Below are 20,191 nucleotides of genomic sequence, written 5' to 3'. Positions count from 1 at the left end.
TGCTTTTACATTCTATAGACATTCAGCAGTTAACAGGCCATATCACTCAGCCTCAAAGCTGTCCCAGAAGGGCTCAGTCAACAGGATTGTTGGGAACAAATTAGTTTGTACGTGAAATTTATTCTGTGCTCCTGTTCTTGCATTCTTTTGCTGCTCTTCCCTATCTTGCTTTCCTTCACCCTTTTAGATGTTCTTTCTCACTGCCTCTCATTTCCTTATCTGTGCTGCCCTTTTGGGCCTGAGATGCCAAGGGTGTTTTGTCCACAAGGAGATAGGCCTTGACATCTGTAAGGCTTATTACACAGTAATTAATGGTCTGTGCTTTGGTTTTTACAGACCTATAGCAGGAACTAGTTGGTGATGGACTAGTAGTAGCCAACAGCAACATTTATTGAGCACTTAATATGTGTCTTATGGTTTTCTAAGCATTTTATGTACGTTTTTTCATTAATTCTCACAACAACCTGATAATGTGGGTACTACTTTTGTCTGCATTTTATAGATGAAGAGACTAAAGCTCAGAAAGGTTAACTAAATTGTCCAAGACAGGCTGTTAGTGAGTGGGACCTGGAAGTTTTTTTAGAACCTATTTATAAGAATATTTTCAATAGCTAGTTTTATGCTGTAGTCTAGTTTCCAAGCCATCATCTTGAGAAGTCTGCAACGTGATTTGTTTTAGCTGTTGAAGGCTATGCTTATAACTATAGGGGGACAAAGATACTGAAATTGTTTTTCACATACCCACACTGGGTATTTCTGATATCTTTAAAAATTTGAGACAAAGGCACTTTCAGAAAATATAAAATAAATTACATGGTATTCTAAAAAGGTTCTTTTTCTTGATAAATCAGTATCAGTTTATAAAGCAACACAGGCTGGCTGGAGAGAAGACCCTTTAAAAGTACTTAAGTAAGTGCAAGCCTTTGAAATTATGAGTCAGAGGACTTAAGAAGTTACCTTTGAAACACCTGTGGGGTGGATTTGTGCTACATATTATTGAGGAAATAATCTGCTTTTCTAAATTAAACAATAAAATTCTATAAGTTACATGTTTCATAATGAAACTATTCATTCAAGTTTATTTGCTTTAAAATATTTAATCATAGTTCCTAAAATTGTCCCTTTCATAAAGCATACTAAAGTATACAAAATTTAATGAAGATTTCAGACAAGGATGGTATCTTTTTTCATGCTGTGACATTTTGACTATTTCTACTTTAGTAAAGTCAAATCCAAAACTTGAAATATAATTCCTAGTGATGATAAAGTGTTCCTTGTCAATAATTCAAGTAAATCAGGAAGATTCTACATCTTTTTTAAAGTTAGATTAAAACAATTTCAGTTTAAGTGCCTCATTGTGGTAGAGTATATATGGATCCCGGTGAAAATTTTGAAGCTATGTAAATTGCTCACTTGGTAGTATGTGGAGATTTGGTATATACTCTTCCGGGAAGCCCAGGAAGCTTAAAGTGATGAATTGGTGGACAGTTGCCTAAGGGGAGCATACTTAAAGTCTGGGGCAGTGAACAAATTTTAATTGAAATGCCTAGTATACAAAGTAAGTTTTCTCCTGTTGCTTTTATTTGTTTAATACTCATTTAAAAATATGTTATTTGTAATAGGTTAGTGAAGCATATATTAAAAGAAAGGTTCTTACCCATTGAGTTTGTGGCCTATCTGAGAAACCAGGGTATTGAACAAACAACTTAAGAGATTGATTTTAATTCAGTATGTAAGAGCCAGTCTTTCTTAAATACTGTTTATATCCTGTCAGTTCTTTGCTCTGAAGTTGAAATTTGCTTATTAATAAGATAGGATTTGCCACATTAAATTGGCACCTTTTCTTGTCACTGTCCATTCTGAATAAAATTACCTTGAACATAGCAGTTTAAAACTCTAGGTTTTCATTTTCCAGGTGAACTAAATTATGCTTTTTATCCTGTGCAGCTTTCCATATGCACCTCCCCATTCTAGCTATAAGGTACCTGTTTACTTGCTGGCTTAGTTACCATCAAACCTGTGCCTGTACTCCTTTTGTCCATGCACAGTTCTGTCTACCCAGCAGCCTCCTGGACATGTTCACCTAACAGGTACCTCAGACACAACATGTCTAAAACTGAATTCATCACTTTCCCCCATTACTTACCTTCATCAAGTGTTCTGTCTTAGTAAATGGGACCACCATCCTAACTGCTGCTCAAGCTAGAAACTTGGGAATAGTCTTTTGTCCTGTAGTGTTTGTTATGCCTTTTATGTCTTGAATATTGACTCCGTTTCTCTCCATTCTCACTGTCCTTACCATGATAGAAGCCAGCGTCATCTCAACTAGACTAGATATCTCAACTCATCTCCACATTGGTCTCTATGTAACTAACTCCCCAGTTCGCTTTCTGTTCCCTAGCTGGATGATAAACGGCCTCCTTCCCACCCAAGTTGAAAAACCTTCCATTTACTTCCATTTGTTCTTAGCAGAAAGTCCACAAGTCCCTAACTTTGTACATTTGATTCTCTTGCTTCCCACCACCCAAAACAGAAAAAATAGGCGAGCTAAAACCTTTTGGCTAAATTATCCTCCAAATCTCAGCTTAGTCGTGCTATTTCCTAGGGCTATTTCTTTCCCTGAACCTCTCTCCCTCTTGCACCCTGAAACACTTCGTGTTTGTTTTTTTAACATCTGTCTCACTTGTAATTACTTGTTTTAAGGTAGGTGTCACATACTTTGTAAGATGAGGAAAATAATAGCAACTCTGCATATTGCTGGCAGTTGTTCTAAGCACTTTATGTATTTTAACTCAATTCTCAACAAAAGCATTTTGATATGAGTACTGTCACTCCATTTTTTAGATGGAGAAGTTGAGGCATAGAGAGGTTAAGTAATTTATCCAATTTATCTAATATCCCACAGCTAGGTGGTAGAATCAGCTTCAATCCCAGGCATTCTGGCCCCTAACCTATTTGAGCTGCCTCACCTGGCTGTTGTCTTTAGTTGCTGAGTCCCTAGCTGCATTAGTTTCCTGTGGCTGCTGTAACAAAGTACCACAAACTAGGTGGCAGAAACATTCTTTCAGAGTTCTGGAGACCAGAAGTCTAAAATCAAGGTGTCAGCAGGGCCATGCTCCCTCTGAAGGCTCTAGGAAAGAATCTTCTCTTGTCTTTTCCAGCTTCTAGTGCTCCCCAAAGGCTTCTTTGCCTTTTTTTTTTTTCTGGCCGCATAATTCTAATATGGGCCTACTTCTGCCTCTTCAAGGCAGTCTAGGCCTATTCTGTCAAATGCCTCAAAATTCTTCCTGCCTTTTCCCATTACCCCATTGTAAAGCCACTTCCACATTTTTAGGTATTTATTAGAGTAGCTCTCCATTTCATGGTACCAAATCTGTGTGTTTCCCAGGGAGACCATAAGCTAATTACCATAAACTAAGTCATTTAAAACAACAGGAATTTCTTCTCTCATCATTCTGGAGGCTAGTATGTCAGCAGGATTGGTTCCTTCTGGGGGCTCTCAGGGGAGATTCTGTTCTAGGCCTTTCTCCCAGCTTCTGGTGGTTGCTGGCAATCCTTGGCATTTCTAGGCTTACAGACAGATGCATCACTTGGCTCTCAGCCTCTGTCTTCACATTACCTTTTCTGTGTGTGTCTGTGCCCTCTCCTCCTCTTACAAGAACACCAGTCTTTGGATTTAGGGTTTACCCTAAATCCAGAATGATTTTATCTCAAGATCCTTAGCTAAATTACATCTGCAAACACCCTGCTTCCAAATAAGGTGACATTCTAAGGTCTCATGTAGACATGAATTTGGGAGTGTGGGGGAGACACTAGTGAAACCACTATTAGTGTTCCTTACCCTTAGTTTCTGTGGGTTTATTTAGAAATGAAACTTGAAACTTAGTCATTTAGTTCTTACTTATCTTGCTAAGTAAAAGCCAAACAGGGTGTAAAATGTAGACATATAATATGCATGTTTGACCTTAATTATATTTTTGGCAAACGTTTTCATTCCGTCCTTACCTCCCTTGCCATCCTGTGAGCTCCTTGAGCTAATGAGCCTCTATAGGGAAGCCCGATCAGTTTGGGTGTGCACAGGGAACCTTGTATGTATTTTATGTAGAGACAGAACTTCTGTAGAAACCACATTCTAATCCCCAAACCAAATATACACACAAATCAATGTGTTTCTATATAGAAAAGCTGTTGTCACTTTTATAGTTAAAACAAATAATTTTGATCATATAAACTGTGTAAATGTTCCCAAGTGTGCAAGTGCTCTTTGAAGACATTAGTGGTTATTGTTCACTCTCTCTTGCTACTTTATGCTTTTAATGAACTTTATCCTTTTACAGCTTCAACAAGAAAAAAATTACCAGTGTTGTAGATTATGTTTGAGCCCAATAAAATAGTTATTGGGAGCTGCATTTTTATTTATTTGTTTTTTATTTTGGTATCATTAATCTACAATTACATGAGGAACATTATGTTTACTAGACTCCCCTCTTCACCACGTCCCCCCCCCCACATACCCTATAAGTCACTGTCCATCAGTGTAGTGAGATGCTGTAAAATCACTACTTGTCTTCTCTGTGTTACACAGCCCTCCCCGTGCCTCCCCCCAACATTATACATGGGGATCCGCATTTTTAGAGGGACATTGACAAACTGTACATTTAGGGGAAGATATCAGAGTAGTAAAGACTGGAAAACATTATCTATGAGGGATGATTAAAGTATTTGAACATGTTTTGCCTGAAAAGAAAAAACAGAGTAGATACTGTGAAAGAGTTGAAGGACTGTGTGTGTGGAGGTATTGGTTTATTTCACCTAACTCTAGCAGGTAAAAAAACCAGGACTGATGGCTGGAAGTACTAGGTTTGCATCATCTCATTAAAATGAAAAACTTCCTAAAAGAGCAATTCCAATTTAGAACAGACTGCCATACGAAGCAGTAGTGCTGTTAAGAAAGACAGTCAGCTATTAGGGACTCTTTCAGTAGTCTGTGAGTTGCTTGAAAAAGTGGACAGAATGTTCATTTAGTTAGGTTTGTCCCCATTGCATCTCATTTTCAGTTTGAAATCTTATGCTTAAAAATTGTTTTCTAACCCCCGAAGTGTTCTCATGTAGTGTTTTCTTATTCCATTGAAATTTGTAGATATTTCAGAAATAAAGAGGAAAAAGCAAACAGTTAATTCAACATCTTTACAACGGGAAATCCTTAAGATTGATATTTTAGAAAATAAAAAATCAAGGCTTTTCTATAGAAAACTCTTGTTCAGTCAAAGCTCATCAAGTACTTTCTGATTTTATATTCCCGCTTAGATTTTGATATGGTACTGCTTTTTGAAGTCTTTTTAAAAAATATTTTTGATAAGAGGACTCTGATGTCTTTAACACTATAAATTGGAATAAGACCATTGTCATCACTCAGTCATTAAAAGTAAGTAGAAATACCCATCATAGAGTGAAATCTGGAGACTAAAAAATGATTTTCAGAAATTCTTGTAAAAAGCTTCTAACAGAAATATACTAATCTCAAATGTCAGCAGATGCTGATTTGAAAAAAGAATTTTAGTTAATGGAATTTTTTTGTTAATATTTTTTATCTTTACAACTTTTGATAGTTTTGATATCCTTTTATTTATCCATGATTTAATAATTCCTTTCTTCAGAATTACTGAACAGTTCATTCCAGGAATTCTGCTAAATTTTTATTAACTTGCTATCGTAATAGTAACAATAATAGTTCATTTTTATTGATTACTAATGATATGCCCAGGCACTATGATAGATGCCTCATTATAATACCTGTAATTCTTACAGTGGCCCTGAAGATAGGTACTGTTATCCTCATTTACCAATGAGGTAAATAAAATGGCTCAGAGACTGAGAGAGATTGTGTCTTGTCCATGGTCACATATTTCATAAGAGCCCATCCCATTTAAAGCTAGATCTTTCTTAAAGCCCAGTTCTATCAGCTCTTTGAGTTTGCCTTTGAGTAGACAGAAAAGTTAGACTTTTTCTCATCAGGTACCTCACACACACTCCTGAATTCCTTTTGAATGAGAGAAGAAATACCATCACATGTGTTTCTCTAAACCTGGTCCTAGACATTAATTTGTCCTGTGTTTTTAGTTAGTGACCATCCCGGCTAAAGTCTCCACTTGCATTCCAAATGAATTGACCTTCAGAGAGAGTATAAGCAGGAAAGGAAACTTCTCTTCTCTCCAGTTTCAACTTTGATCATCCCTAATAAGAGGAATGAGACATTATTGCCCGATTGAGATGACTTCTTCAAGGACCAGAATTCAGTAGAGCATTTATACCATTTTGATGGAAATGTTTCTAAATATTGTAATGTGGGTCTGCCCAGTACCTGCCGTATACAGAACACTGTTTAAATATTTCTGGTTAAAATTCTGCTTCTCATCTTGTTTCAGTGATGATCTTAAAGTTGATTGAAGTGTAACCACGAGTGTACTCTGAATTTTGAGGTCCTGTTTCCGTGTGTCACATTTTTAGGTATTCTTCTTTGCTGCTATACTAATTCCTCTTTTCCCCACTGCTACAAGCAAATTATTTTATCCTAACTGCTGTGGGCTAGGAAATCAAAATAATTTGAGGGTATTCAAATAAAATAACAGTAACTGGAATTTGAGTGAGACTTGAGGGATTTCTTGAGAGCAAGTATATGGAGCTTTAGTGCACAAACTTTGTGTTACATATTCTAACTTTTACTGGATAGATGGAATTGTCAGGTAAGTGCCATTGTGTCTAACATAGAAAATGTTTCTGTACTTTTTTTTAACAGAGAAGAAGATACAGAAAATGAAAATGAAAAGAAAATTTGGTACTACAGCACAAAAGTCCAGTTTGCAGAATTAATTGACTGTCTAGACAAAGATTACTGGGAAGCAGAACTCTGCAAAATTCTGGAAGAAATGCGTGAAGAAATCCATCGGCACATGGACATAACCGAAGACCTGACCAATAAGGCTCGGGGCAGTAACAAATCCTTTCTGTCGGCAGCTAATGGTGAGGAAAATTTACTCCTTTTACATTTTGTTAAATTTGCGGTAAACTAAAATAAACCAAGGTGTGACATCACTGTAAAATTTGAAAATTACTAAAATTTACAAGTATATATATTTTACTTTACTGTATTTCATTTTCCCAAGAGAAACCTTCTTCATCCCAACATAAATTAGGGCTACTATGCATTTTAGTATTTTATGTCTTGCCTTGGTCATTACTAATATCCCCCAAATTGTTTTATTTTTTTATTCAAATATCTTACTAAACCTTTTTGGGAGTCCTATTTAAAAAAATTTTTTTTGTTTTAATTTTGGTATCATTAATATACAATTACATGAGCAACATTGTGGTTACTAGATTCCCCCCATTATATCAAGTCCCCACCACATACCCTATTACAGTCACTGTCCATCAGCATAGTAAGATGCTATAGAGTCACTACTTGTCTTCTCTGTGCTATACTGCCTTCCCCATGCTCCCTTCCCCCACCCCACATTATGTGTGCCAGTCGTAATGCCCCTTATTCTCCTTATCCCCCCCTTCCCACCCATCCTCCCCAGTCCCTTTCCCTTTGGTAACTGTTAGTCCATTCTTGGTTTCTGCGAGTCTGCTGCTGTTTTGTTCCTTCAGTTTTTTCATTGTTCTTATACTCCACATATGAGTGAAATCATTTGGTACTTGTCTCTCTCCACCTGGTTTATTTCACTGAGCATAATACCCTCTGGCTCCATCCATGTTATTGCTAATGGTAGGATCTGTTTTCTTATGGCTGAATAATATTCCATTGTGTATATGTACCACATCTTCTTTACCCATTCATCTACTGATGGACACTTAGATTGCTTCCATTTCTTGGCTATTGTGAATAGTGCTGTGATAAACATAGGGGTGCATCTGTCTTTTTCAAACTGGAGTGCTGCATTCTTAGGGTAAATTCCTAGAAGTGGAATTCCTGGGTCAAATGGTATTTCTATTTTGAGTTTTTTGAGGAACCTCCATACTGCTTTCCACAGTGGTTGAACTAATTTACATTCCCACCAACAGTGTAGGAGGGTTCCCCTTTCTCCACAACCTCGCCAACGTTTGTTGTTGTTTGTCTTTTGGATGGTGGCGATGGTGTGAGGTGATATTCTCATTCACATATACTTCTTTAATGGTCATGCTGTCATATCTAAATACTGTTGCATACAAATCTTCTCTGTCTTCAGAAACTAGCAGACTTAGTTACCAAGGATTATATTAATTCATATCTAGTAGTTGGAAGTATTTTTCTATTAGATCTGTTCAGAAAAATACGTAATTTCTTCATCAGATAAATTTCAGTTGTCAGAATTTGGGGGATGGGAGGTTGATAATCACAGTAATGTAACCCCCTCTTTAGTTCCTCCCTTCTATATTCCCTCCCTTTTATCTATGTAGATCAAATAATGAAGTTTTGTTAGTTTCAGTCAGGTTACTTCCCCTCTTAATTTCCTTTTATGAGTCATGGCATTAAAGCTGACATGATATCCCTTTTTACTCTCTTCCATTTTCAGCATTTATTACAATAATGAATAACTGTGTCCAGTCACCTAAAATGCAGTATAAAGTGCTTTTTTGTCATGTATGTTGAATTAGAAATATTTTCTAGAGTGAGCTTGTCTGTGTACAAAATTGTATACATAGTATCATTAAATAATGAACAAAACCAAAATGGGAATGGATAACTAAAATGTTAAGTTGTCTGATTTAGGGGGATATAAAACTACAAATGGTTGAAGTAGAGGAATTGGTTAATCCCGTTGTGGATCAACATGTAATAGAACATTGTACATTGAAGAATTATGTGAGCTATTGTGTAAAAACAATACCTGGGTCACTGAGGTACTTAAATTTTCTTCCTCTAAATAACCAACCGGGTAAATAGACCAGGTTTTATCTGTAAAAAAGTAACCAGTTAGCATAGTAGGATTACAGTTGGTTTCCTTTTTATGTTTTTCAAATTTCATATCATAAGTGTTTTATATTTCACTGAAATTTAGCATGTAATGTGCTTTTAAAAATTAAACCTTTTGTAGTACTCAAGAACAGCAGAGAGAACTTTAAGCATTAGGCCTCAGTATGTTCTTAGAAAGTTAGGTGACGAAAACTTGTGTGCTGTCAGACTGCCTGGCATCCTGCAGTTACTGTTTTAGTGTGACGTGGAGTTTATTTAAATAAGGTAAACTGCACCTCGGAAATGGTGAGAGCTAGACAAGAAATGACCTTTTTTTCTTTTTCTTTTTTGCCAAGGTGTGACCAGTTTGGTACTAGAGGAGGAGGAATTAATAAGAATTGAAAATTGATGGGGGAGAGAAAGGGAAACTAATAATTTTGAGTACTTATGTGGTCAGGTGTTCAACTAGATGTTTTACAAGCCTTTAATCCTCTCAACAACTTTGTAAGGAGTGTATTGGCAATGAATTAACATTCAGATAGAATAATTCCCCATTAAAACACCAGTCTGCCACTGTTAACATTTGTTTTTTCTCTGGGAACTAAAATGTTGGCTATGTAGTCAGTTTAGGAGCACCCAGCCCATGTAAATACACAAAATAATATCTAGTGGTGTTTGTTAACTTGGGATTTTATGAGATGAAAACAGCAGAAACTACTGGAGTTCTGAAATAGCCAAGAGTAATTTGCAGTATCATCACAGTAACATCAGAGTCACAGCCCATCCTAATGACTTTACATTTTTAACCTATCAGATAGCATAAATCCTTTCAAATTTATAGTCCTCTGGTTTATATACACATATATATCCACTTGGGAAGATTTTAATTTTATCTTGGGCGTTGAATTTTTCTCTTTCATTTTTTCCATATATTTCATGAAAAATTTCAAATATACAGAGAGGCAAATTATACAGAAAAGAATTATGGATTCTGCAATTTACTATATATTTGTAACTAAATAATTTACTGTATTTGTTTTACATAGACTTTTGTGGTAGTTGTGTTTTATGATGCTTAATTTTGCTTGTCTGAAAGAAGTTTATTTTTGGAATAAATTTTTCTAATAGAGATGTTTTTTTAATTGGGTGGGTTCTTTCTGTTTTGAAATTTTCCTGCAAAGTATAGAATATACATGTTTATAAATATTCACATTTATTGTTGATCAGAAACAACCTAAACTGATTTTTTTCTTTCATTCTTTGATGTTTATCTCTCCCCCCAACTTTTTTGGTCTGTTTTTCTTATGACTCTAGGTATCATGGTTTTTTGAACCTAAGATAAGTGCATATAGACTAATAAATATATATATATATACTTGATAGAGTGGGTATCAAGATAGAATATTTGAAATGAGAGCCTATGTAGAAAAATCCAAGACCTGTGGTCATCCTGCCTATGCTTGTCATCTAATTTAGGTGATCTATAGTTAGCGGGGTTTTTTTTTCTTTTATGTTGTTTTGCTCTCATTAAATGGCACTAGGGAAGTTGGGAGGAGTGTACAACAATTTGGTTAGGAAAAGCTGGCAGTCAAAGATCAAAGTGGAGCTATGTTTGAAAGTGAAAAATAATATGGCTCCAAGAAAAGCAGGTAATTGGTAACTAAATTTTCTTTTTTAGATAAAAAGTTCTTTTAAGAAGAGTGATTGAGATACTTATATTGATCAGTTCAGTCCTTATTATTAGCAAGACTAAATGCAGCTGGGGTAAATTGGAATTGAAAGCAGTATGTATAGATAGGTAACAAGATGTAGGGAAATAACGTAAAAGGATCCTGGGATGACTTAGATGAGGAGGACTGATACAGTACCATGCCTTAGGTGGTACTGTGACGACATATGCCAGTTGGAATTCTTTCATTCGGAATTTTCCTGTAGCTTGTCTTAGATGTTTATATAATCATTAGCTCCTATTCTCAGGAATTAGGAGTGGAGAGGGTGAGAGTGTGTGTGAGAAATTAACCACAACCAATCCAAATATAATCACTACTGAAAAAGTCAGTATTTTACAGTGATGATTTTACAAGGTCTTTCTAATCCCAGGAAACGCTCTAGATACCTACAGTTTAAGAAATATTGATGAAAAATTTGATTAGTGCACATGGTGTGTGTGGGGTCGCGGGGAAGACAGTGTAGCACAGAGAAGACGTAGCGACTCTGTGGCATCCTACTACACTGATGGACAGTGACAGCAATGGGGTATGTGGGGGGACTCAGTAATAAGGCAGAATGTAGTAACCACATTGTTTTTTTTTTTTTTTTTTTTTGACTTATTTGGATTTATTGTATATAATATATATCCATATACAGAGATTTATGAAGATTTATTATGAGGAATTGGTTCATGCAATTACAGAGGCTGAGAAGTCCTATGACATGCAGTCTATAAACTGGAGACCCAGTAAAACTGACAGCGTAATTCTGCTCAATTCTGAAGGCCCGGAAAATGAGCAAGACAGGAAAAAAGGGGCAAATTATTCCCTTCTCTGCCTTTTGTTCTATTCATGTTCTCAACCAATAGGATAAGGCCCACCCACATTGGGGAGGGCAATCTACCTCACTGAGTCCACTGATTCAGATGCTAACTCATCCACAGCATCCTCACAGACACACCCAGAAATAATGTTTTATCAGGGCACCCTATAGCCAGTCAAGTTGATACATAAAATTAAACAAACCAAATAAAACTTTTTTGAGAAGGTCTGCACTGCATTTCAATTTATGTAGGTTCTAGCAAGAGAATATTCTGGAGTGAGCCTTTGACCTTTAGTAAGAACATTTATCTTTAGAAATGGAATTTCTCTGCTTTAGCTATTCAATGAGCGTTGACAAAAGCAGTTGTGGTAAGTACCTTCTTAGGCAAGATCACCCTATCTGGGTTCTTCTTCATCCACAGACTGCCCTGCAGTGATGAGTTACTAGAATTGTACAATGCAGAGTAATTTGGGTGTTGGATCTTAGCTGAGGTTCTGGGCTTTCTCTTTAGACTGTGACTGCCCAAGAACCATCACTGGCTTTGCATCCTCATGGCCAAGGGTGCTGTTTCCCTTACAACAGGAAAGGTGGTTGAAGGAGCTGCCTTAATCAATTTGTGAAAACTTGAATGTGAAAAATATCTGGACTTTTACTGATTGGTCAAAATTATGAGAAAATGCACCCACATTCTCGCAGAGTTTTTTTTTTTTCTTTTTTCATTTTTTTTTTTTTTTTTTTTTTTTTTTTTTTTTTAGAGGGCATCTCTCATATTTATTGATCAAATGGTTGTTAACAACAATAAAATTCAGTATAGGGGGGTCAATGCTCAATGTACAATCATTAATCCATCTCAAGCCTAATTCTCGTCAGTCTCCAATCTTCTGAAGCATAACGAACAAGTTCTTACATGGTGAACGAATTCTTACAGAGTGAATAAATTCTTACATGGTGAACAGTACAAGGGCATTCATCACAGAAACTTTCGGTTTTGATCATGCAATATGACCTATAAACCATCAGGTCAAATATGAATATTCATTTGATTTTTGTACTTGATTTATATGTTGATCCCACATTTCTCCTATTATTATTATTATTTTTATTTTTAATAAAATGCTGAAGTGGTAGGTAGATGCAAGATAAAGGTAGAAAACATAGTTTAGTGCTGTAAGAAGGCAAATGTAGATGATCAGATGATCAGGTGTGTGCCTATGGACTAAGTATTAATCCAGGCTAGACAAGGGCAGCAAGACATCCACGGATGCAGAAGATTTCTCTCAAAGCAGAGGGGGTGAGGTTCTGAGCCTCACCTCTGTTGATCCCCAAATTCTCACCTGATGGCCCCCCTGCGACTGTGCCTGTCTTAGGTTGTTCCTCCCTTGAGGAATCTTACCCGTCTCTGGCTAACCAGTCATCTTCCGGGGCCATACAGGGAAATGTAAAGTTGGTAAGTGAGAGAGAAGCCATATTGTTTGCAAAGGTTAGCTTTTTACTTCTTTGCAGATTTATGCCCTGTGGCTTCTATGCCCAGCACTTGTCTCGAGGTATCTTTACCACCTGGAGGAATTATGATACTCGGTAAATTCGATATGAGGCACGAATTCTATTTAAAGTTTGTAATTAGGAAGGAAGAAGAAAAGCTATAGATGTAGCATATGAAGGAAACTTGGGAGGATTGATTATTTCTTTGACATATCTTCTTGTATAGTACCTTAAGTATGTATAGGTTTTAAACTACTAACTAATTTGCACACACATATTGACATAATAGGTATACGGTGACATAAACAAAGCAAATCTATAATTACCAGCCATCTCCAGTGAAGCCAAGAAAACCATTTAGGCACCCTAGGCATTTGTGAAAATTTATCTATGATATGATGGATATTTTCCAACTGTACTTGAACCATCAGACAAATTAAAGCAGCCCATTTCTGGGATCTGTTCACATCCCATATGTTCTTTTAACCATAGATAGTCTATAGTCATGAGATTTTGGGGTGCTACAACTTGCACCCCTCCCAACTCCTGGTTGAGTTCCAACAGTACAGATCCAGTCAAATTCGTTGTCTCACTGTATGCACATGCCAGCCTAGACATCTCCCTCCTCCTTCTTATGGCAAGTCCAGGAGATGGTGGGCTGGATGCAGCCACAACCGCAGCATCGTCCGGATCCCTGTGGAGGCTTTTTGATGATCATCCCCCGGCACGAGTCCTCCAGAGAGTGCTGATGCCGGAAGCTCCTCCTCATATCGTATCTTAGTTCATTTTCTGGGTATCCAAGCTAGGCCTTGATCTTCTGCGTAGAAACAAACAGACCCTTTGCCCACACTTTGACATGCCCTCTATACCACTGTGCAGAACTCATTGGAGGTCAGCACACAGTAACTGCTTTTTTTTTTTTTTTTTTTTAATTAAGAGAAAGGAATATTATCAGAAAAGAGTACCTCCATAGCTGATCATCTGACACCCTTTAAGTGATCAACATTAAGGATATTTAAAGCATGCGTTGATCTTTGATTTACCAATAGTTTTATCCTGTTAAGGAGTAATCCCCCTTTTCTTTCTTTCTTTCTTTTTTTTTTTTTTAAATTTTTAATCTACACTTACCTGAAGAATACTATGTTTACTATGCTCTCCCCTATATCAGGTCCCCCCTAACAACCACATTACGGTTACTGTCCATCAGCTTAGCAAAATGTTGTAGAGTCACTACTTGTCCTCTCTGTGTTGTGCAGCCCACCCTCCCCTTTCTCCCTCCCCCACATGCATGCTAATCTTAATACCCCCCCTCTTCTTCCCCCCCCTTATCCCTCCCTGCCCACCCATCCTCCCCCGTTCCTTTCCCTTTGGTACCTGTTAGTCCATTTTTGGGTTCTGTAATTCTGCTGCTGTTTTGTTCCTTCAGTTTTTCCTTTGTTCCTATACTCCTCAGATGAGTGAAATCATTTGGTATTTCTCTTTCTCCACTTGGCTTATTTCACTGAGCATAATACTCTCCAGCTCCATCCATGTTGCTGCAAATGGTTGGATTTTTCCACTTCTTATGGCTGAGTAGTATTCCATTGTGTATATGTACCACATCTTCTTTATCCATTCATCTACAGATGGACATTTAGGTTGCTTCCAATTCTTGGCTATTGTAAATAGTGCTGCGATAAACATAGGAGTGCATCTGTCTTTCTCAAACTTGATTGCTGCGTTCTTAGGGTAAATTCCTAGGAGTGGAATTCCTGGGTCAAATGGTAGGTCTGTTTTGAGCATTTTGATGCACCTCCATACTGCTTTCCACAATGGTTGAACTAATTTACATTCCCACCAGCAGTGTAGGAGGGTTCCCCTTTCTCCACAGCCTCGCCAACATTTGTTGTTGTTTGTCTTTTGGATGGCAGCTATCCTTACTGGTGTGAGGTGATACCTCATTGTAGTTTTAATTTGCATTTCTCTGATAATTAGCGATGTGGAGCATCTTTTCATGTGTCTCTTGGCCATCTGTATTTCTTTTTTGGAGAACTGTCTGTTCAGTTCCTCTGCCCATTTTTTAATTGGGTTATTTGTTTTTTGTTTGTTGAGGCGTGTGAGCTCTTTATATATTCTGGACGTCAAGCCTTTATCAGATCTGTCATTTTGAAATATATTCTCCCATACTGTAGGGTTCCTTTTTGTTCTATTGATGGTGTCTTTCGCTGTACAGAAGCTTTTCAGCTTAATGTAGTCCCACTTGCTCATTTTTGCTGTTGTTTTCCTTGCCCGGGGAGATATGTTCAAGAAGAGATCACTCATGTTTATGTCTAAGAGGTTTTTGCCTATGTTTTTTTCCAAGAGTTTAATGGTTTCGTGACTTACATTCAGGTCTTTGATCCATTTTGAGTTTACCTTTGTATATGGGGTTAGACAATGGTCCAGTTTCATTCTCCTACATGTAGCTGTCCAGTTTTGCCAGCACCATCTGTTGAAGAGACTGTCATTTTGCCATTGTATGTCCATGGCTCCTTTATCAAATATTAATTGACCATATATGTTTGGGTTAATTTCTGGGGTCTCTAATCTGTTCCACTGGTCTGTGGCTCTGTTCTTGTGCCAGTACCAAATTGTCTTGATTACTATGGCTTTGTAGTAGAGCTTGAAGTTGGGGAGTGAGATCCCCCCTACTTTATTCTTCTTTTTCAGGATTGCTTTGGCTATTCGGGGTCTTTGGTGTTTCCATATGAATTTTTGAATTATTTGTTCCAATTCATTGAAGAATGTTGCTGGTAATTTGAGAGGGATTGCATCAAATTTGTATATTGCTTTCGGCAGGATGGCCATTTTGACGATATTAATTCTTCCTAGCCATGAGCATGGGATGAGTTTCCATTTATTAGTGTCCCCTTTAATTTCTCTTAAGAGTGACTTGTAGTTTTCAGAGTATAAGTCTTTCACTTCCTTGGTTAGGTTTATTCCTAGGTATTTTATTCTTTTTGATGCAATGGTGAATGGAATTGTTTTCCTGATTTCTCTTTCTATTGATTCGTTGTTAGTGTATAGGAAAGCTACAGATTTCTGTGTGTTGATTTTGTATCCTGCAACTTTGCTGTATTCCGATATCAGTTCTAGTAGTTTTGGAGTGGAGTCTTTAGGGTTTTTTATGTACAGTATCATATCATCTGCAAATAGTGACAGTTTAACTTCTTCTTTACCAATCTGGATTCCTTGTATTTCTTTGTTTTGTCTGATTGCCGTGGCTAGGACCTCCAGTACTATGTTAAATAACAGTGGGGAGAGTGGGCATCCCTGTCTGGTTCCCGATCTCAGTGGAAATGCTTTCAGCTTCTCGCTGTTCAGTATAATGCTGGCTGTGGGTTTATCATATATGGCCTTTATTATGTTGAGGTACTTGCCCTCTATTCCCATTTTGCTGAGAGTTTTTATCATGAATGGATGTTGAATTTTGTCAAATGCTTTTTCAGCATCTATGGAGATGATCATGTGGTTTTTGTCTTTCTTTTTGTTGATGTGGTGGATGATGTTGATGGATTTTCGAATGTTGTACCATCCTTGCATCCCTGGGATGAACCCCACTTGGTCATGGTGTATGATCCTTTTGATATACTGTTGAATTCTGTTTGCTAATATTTTATTGAGTATTTTTGCATCTACGTTCATCAGGGATATTGGTCTGTAATTTTCTTTTTTGGTGGGGTCTTTGCCTGGTTTTGGTATTAGGGTGATGTTGGCCTCATAGAATGAGTTTGGGAGTATTCCCTCTTCTTCTATTTTGTGGAACACTTTAAGGAGAATGGGTATTATGTCTTCTCTGTGTGTCTGATAAAATTCCGAGGTAAATCCGTCCGGCCCCGGGGTTTTGTTCTTGGGTAGTTTTTTGATTACTGTTTCAATTTCTTTGCTTGTAATTGGTTTGTTTAACTTTTGTGTTTCTTCCTTGGTCAGTCTTGGGAGGTTGTATTTTTCTAGGAAGTCGTCCATTTCTTCTAGGTTTTCCAGCTTGTTGGCATATAGGTTTTCATAGTAGTCTTTAATAATTCTTTGTATTTCTGTGGAGTCTGTCGTGATTTTTCCATTCTCATTTCTGATTATGTTGATTTGTGTTGACTCTCTTTTTCTCTTAATAAGTTGGGCTAGAGGCTTATCTATTTTATTTTCTCAAAGAACCAGCTCTTGGTTTCGTTGATTTTTGCTATTGTTTTATTCTTCTCAATTTTGTTTATTTCTTCTCTGATCTTTATTATGTCCCTCCTTCTGCTGACTTTAGGCCTCATTTGTTCTTCTTTTTCCAGTTTTAATAATTGTGATGTTAGACTATTCATTTGGGATTGTTCTTCCTTCTTCAAGTGTGCCTGGATTGCTATATACTTTCCTCTTAAGACTGCTTTCGCTGCATCCCACAGAAGTTGGGGCTTAGTGTTGTTGTTGTCATTTGTTTCTATATATTCCTTGATCTCTATTTTGATTTGTTCATTGATCCATTGATTATTTAGTAGCATGTTGTTAAGTCTCCATGTGTTTGTGAGCCTTTTTGTTTTCTTTGTAGAATTTATTTCTACTTTCATACCTTTGTGGTCTGAAAAATTGGTTGGTAGAATTTCAATATTTTGGAATTTACTGAGGCTCTTTTTGTGAGCTAGTATGTGGTCTATTCTGGAGAATGTTCCATGTGCACTTGAGAAGAATGTATATCCTGTTGCTTTTGGATGTAAAGTTCTATAGATGTCTATTAGGTCCATCTGTTCTAGTGTGTTGTTCAGTGCCTGTGTGTCTTTACTTATTTTCTGCCCGGTGGATCTATCCTTTGGGGTGAGTGGTGTGTTGAAGTCTCCTACAATGAATGCATTGCAGTCTATTTCCCTCTTTAGTTCTGTTAGTATTTGCTTCACATATGCTGGTGCTCCTGTATTGGGTGCATATATATTTAGAATGGTTATATCCTCTTGTTGGACTAAGCCCTTTATCATTATGTAGTGGCCTTCTTTATCTCTTGTTACTTTCTTTGTTTTGAAGTCTATTTTGTCTGATATTAGTACTGCAACCCCTGCTTTCTTCTCACTGTTGTTTGCCTGAAATATGTTTTTCCATCCCTTGACTTTTAGTCTATGCTTATCTTTGGGTTTAAGGTGAGTTTCTTGTAAGCAGCATATAGATGGGTCTTGCTTTTTTATCCATTCTATTACTCTATGTCTTTTGATTGGTGCATTAAGTCCATTTACATTTAGGGTGACTATTGAAAGATATGTACTTATTGCCATTGCAGGCTTTAGATTCGTGGTTACCAAAGGTTCAAGGTTAGCTTCTTTAGTATCTTACTGCCTAACTTAGCTCGCTTATTGAGCTGTTATATACACTGTCTGGAGAGTCTTTTCTTCTCTCCCTTCTTATTCCTCCTCCTCCCTTCTTCATATGTTGTGTGTTTTGTTCTGTGCTCTTTTTAGGGGTGCTCCCATCTAGAGCAGTCCCTGTAGGATGCCCTGTAGAGGTGGTTTGTGGGAAGCAAATTCCCTCAGCTTTTGCTTGTCTGGGAATTGTTTGATCCCACCATCATATTTAAATGATAGTCGTGCTGGATACAGTATCCTTGGTTCAAGGCCCTTCTGTTTCATTGCATTAAGTATATCATGCCATTCTCTTCTGGCCTGTAGGGTTTCTGTTGAGAAGTCTGATGTTAGCCTGATTGGTTTTCCTTTATAGGTGACCTTTTTCTCTCTAGCTGCCTTTAAAACTCTTTCCTTGTCCTTGATCCTTGCCATTTTAATTATTATGTGTCTTGGTGTTGTCCTCCTTGGATCCTTTCTGTTGGGGGTTCTGTATAATTCCATGGTCTGTTCGATTATTTCCTCCCCCAGTTTGGGGAAGTTTTCAGCAATTATTTCTTCAAAGACACTTTCTATCCCTTTTCCTCTTTCTTCCTCTTCTGGTATCCCTATAATACGAATGTTTTTCCTTTTGTATTGGTCACATATTTCTCTTAGTGTTGTTTCATTCCTGGAGATCCTTTTATCTCTCTCTATGTCAGCTTCTATACGTTCCTGTTCTCTGGCTTCTATTCCTTCAATGGCCTCTTGCATCTTATCCATTCTGCTTATAAATCCTTCCAGGGATTGTTTCACTTCTGTGATCTCTTTCCTGACATCTGTGATCTCCTTCCGGACTTCATCCCACTGCTCTTGCATTTTTCTCTGCATCTCATCCCACTGCTCTTGCATTTTTCTCTGCATCTCATCCCATTGCTCTTGCATTTTTTTCTGCATCTCTGTCAGCATGTTCATGATTTTTATTTTGAATTCTTTTTCAGGAGGACTAGTTAGGTCTGTCTCCTTCTCAGGTGTTGTCTCTGTGATCTTTGTCTGCCTGTAGTTTTGCCTTTTCATGGTGATAGAGATAGTCTGCAGAGCTGGTACAAGTGACCGCTGGAAGAGCTTCCCTTCTTGTTGGTTTGTAGCCTTTTCCTGGGAGAATAGCGACCTCTAGTGGCTTGTGCTGGGCATCTGTGCGCAGACAGGGCTTCTGCTTCCTGCCCAGTTGCTTTGGGGTTTATCTCCACTGTTGCTGTGGGCTTGGCCTGGCTGGGGCTGTTCCTCCAAAATGGTGGAGCCCCGTTAGAGGGGGAGCAGCCAGGAGACTATTTATCTCCGTAAGGGGCCTCTGTGCTCCCTGCTGCCCAGGGGGTTAGAGTGCCCAGAGATCCCCAGATTCCCTGCTTCTGGTCTAAGTGACCTGTCCTGCCCCTTTAAGATTTCCAAAAAGCACTCTCCAAACCAAAACAACAACAGCAACAATGAGAGAGGGAACAGAAAGGAAAAAAAAAAGAAAAAACACGCGATTTTTTTTTTTTTCCTCAGGTGCCGGTCCCAGGCACCCGCGCACTGGTCCTGCTGCCCTGTCTCCCTAGCACCAGGGTCCCTGTCCTTTCAAGGCTTCCAAAAAGCACCCACCCACCGGTCCCGCAGGGAAGGAACGCTCAATATTCTTGGTCCTCAGGCACTGGTCCCACGCACCCGCTCACCAGTCCCGCCGCCCTGCCTCCCTAGCACCGGGGTCCCTGTCCCTTCAAGGCTTCCAAAAAGCACTTGGCAAAAAGAGAGAAAAAAAAGGGGAAAAACGCGCGATTTCTTCCGTCCTCAGGTGCTGGTCTCAGGCACCCACCCACCGGTCCCACAGGGAAAAATGCGGGATATTCTTTGTCCTCAGGTGCCCGTCCCAGGCACCCGCTCACCAGTCCCGCCGCCCTGC

General features: G+C 38.0%; 1 protein-coding gene across 16 annotated transcripts in view; it reads left to right on the top strand.

Moving 5' to 3' along the window:
- BPTF (bromodomain PHD finger transcription factor) overlaps positions 1-20,191 on the top strand; it is a 156,360-nt gene that overhangs the window by 45,382 nt on the left and 90,787 nt on the right. For all 16 annotated transcript variants that reach the window (XM_036997508.2, XM_036997506.2, XM_036997507.2 and 13 more), the window contains exon 3: positions 6,797-7,020. In XM_036997508.2, the coding sequence (XP_036853403.2) occupies positions 6,797-7,020 (224 nt within the window). The remainder of the gene's footprint in view (positions 1-6,796; positions 7,021-20,191) is intronic.

The sequence above is a fragment of the Manis javanica genome, chromosome 4 (genome assembly GCF_040802235.1).
Source record: "Manis javanica isolate MJ-LG chromosome 4, MJ_LKY, whole genome shotgun sequence".
NCBI classification, from domain to species: domain Eukaryota; kingdom Metazoa; phylum Chordata; class Mammalia; order Pholidota; family Manidae; genus Manis; species Manis javanica.
This window is presented reverse-complemented; position numbering and strand designations above follow the sequence as displayed.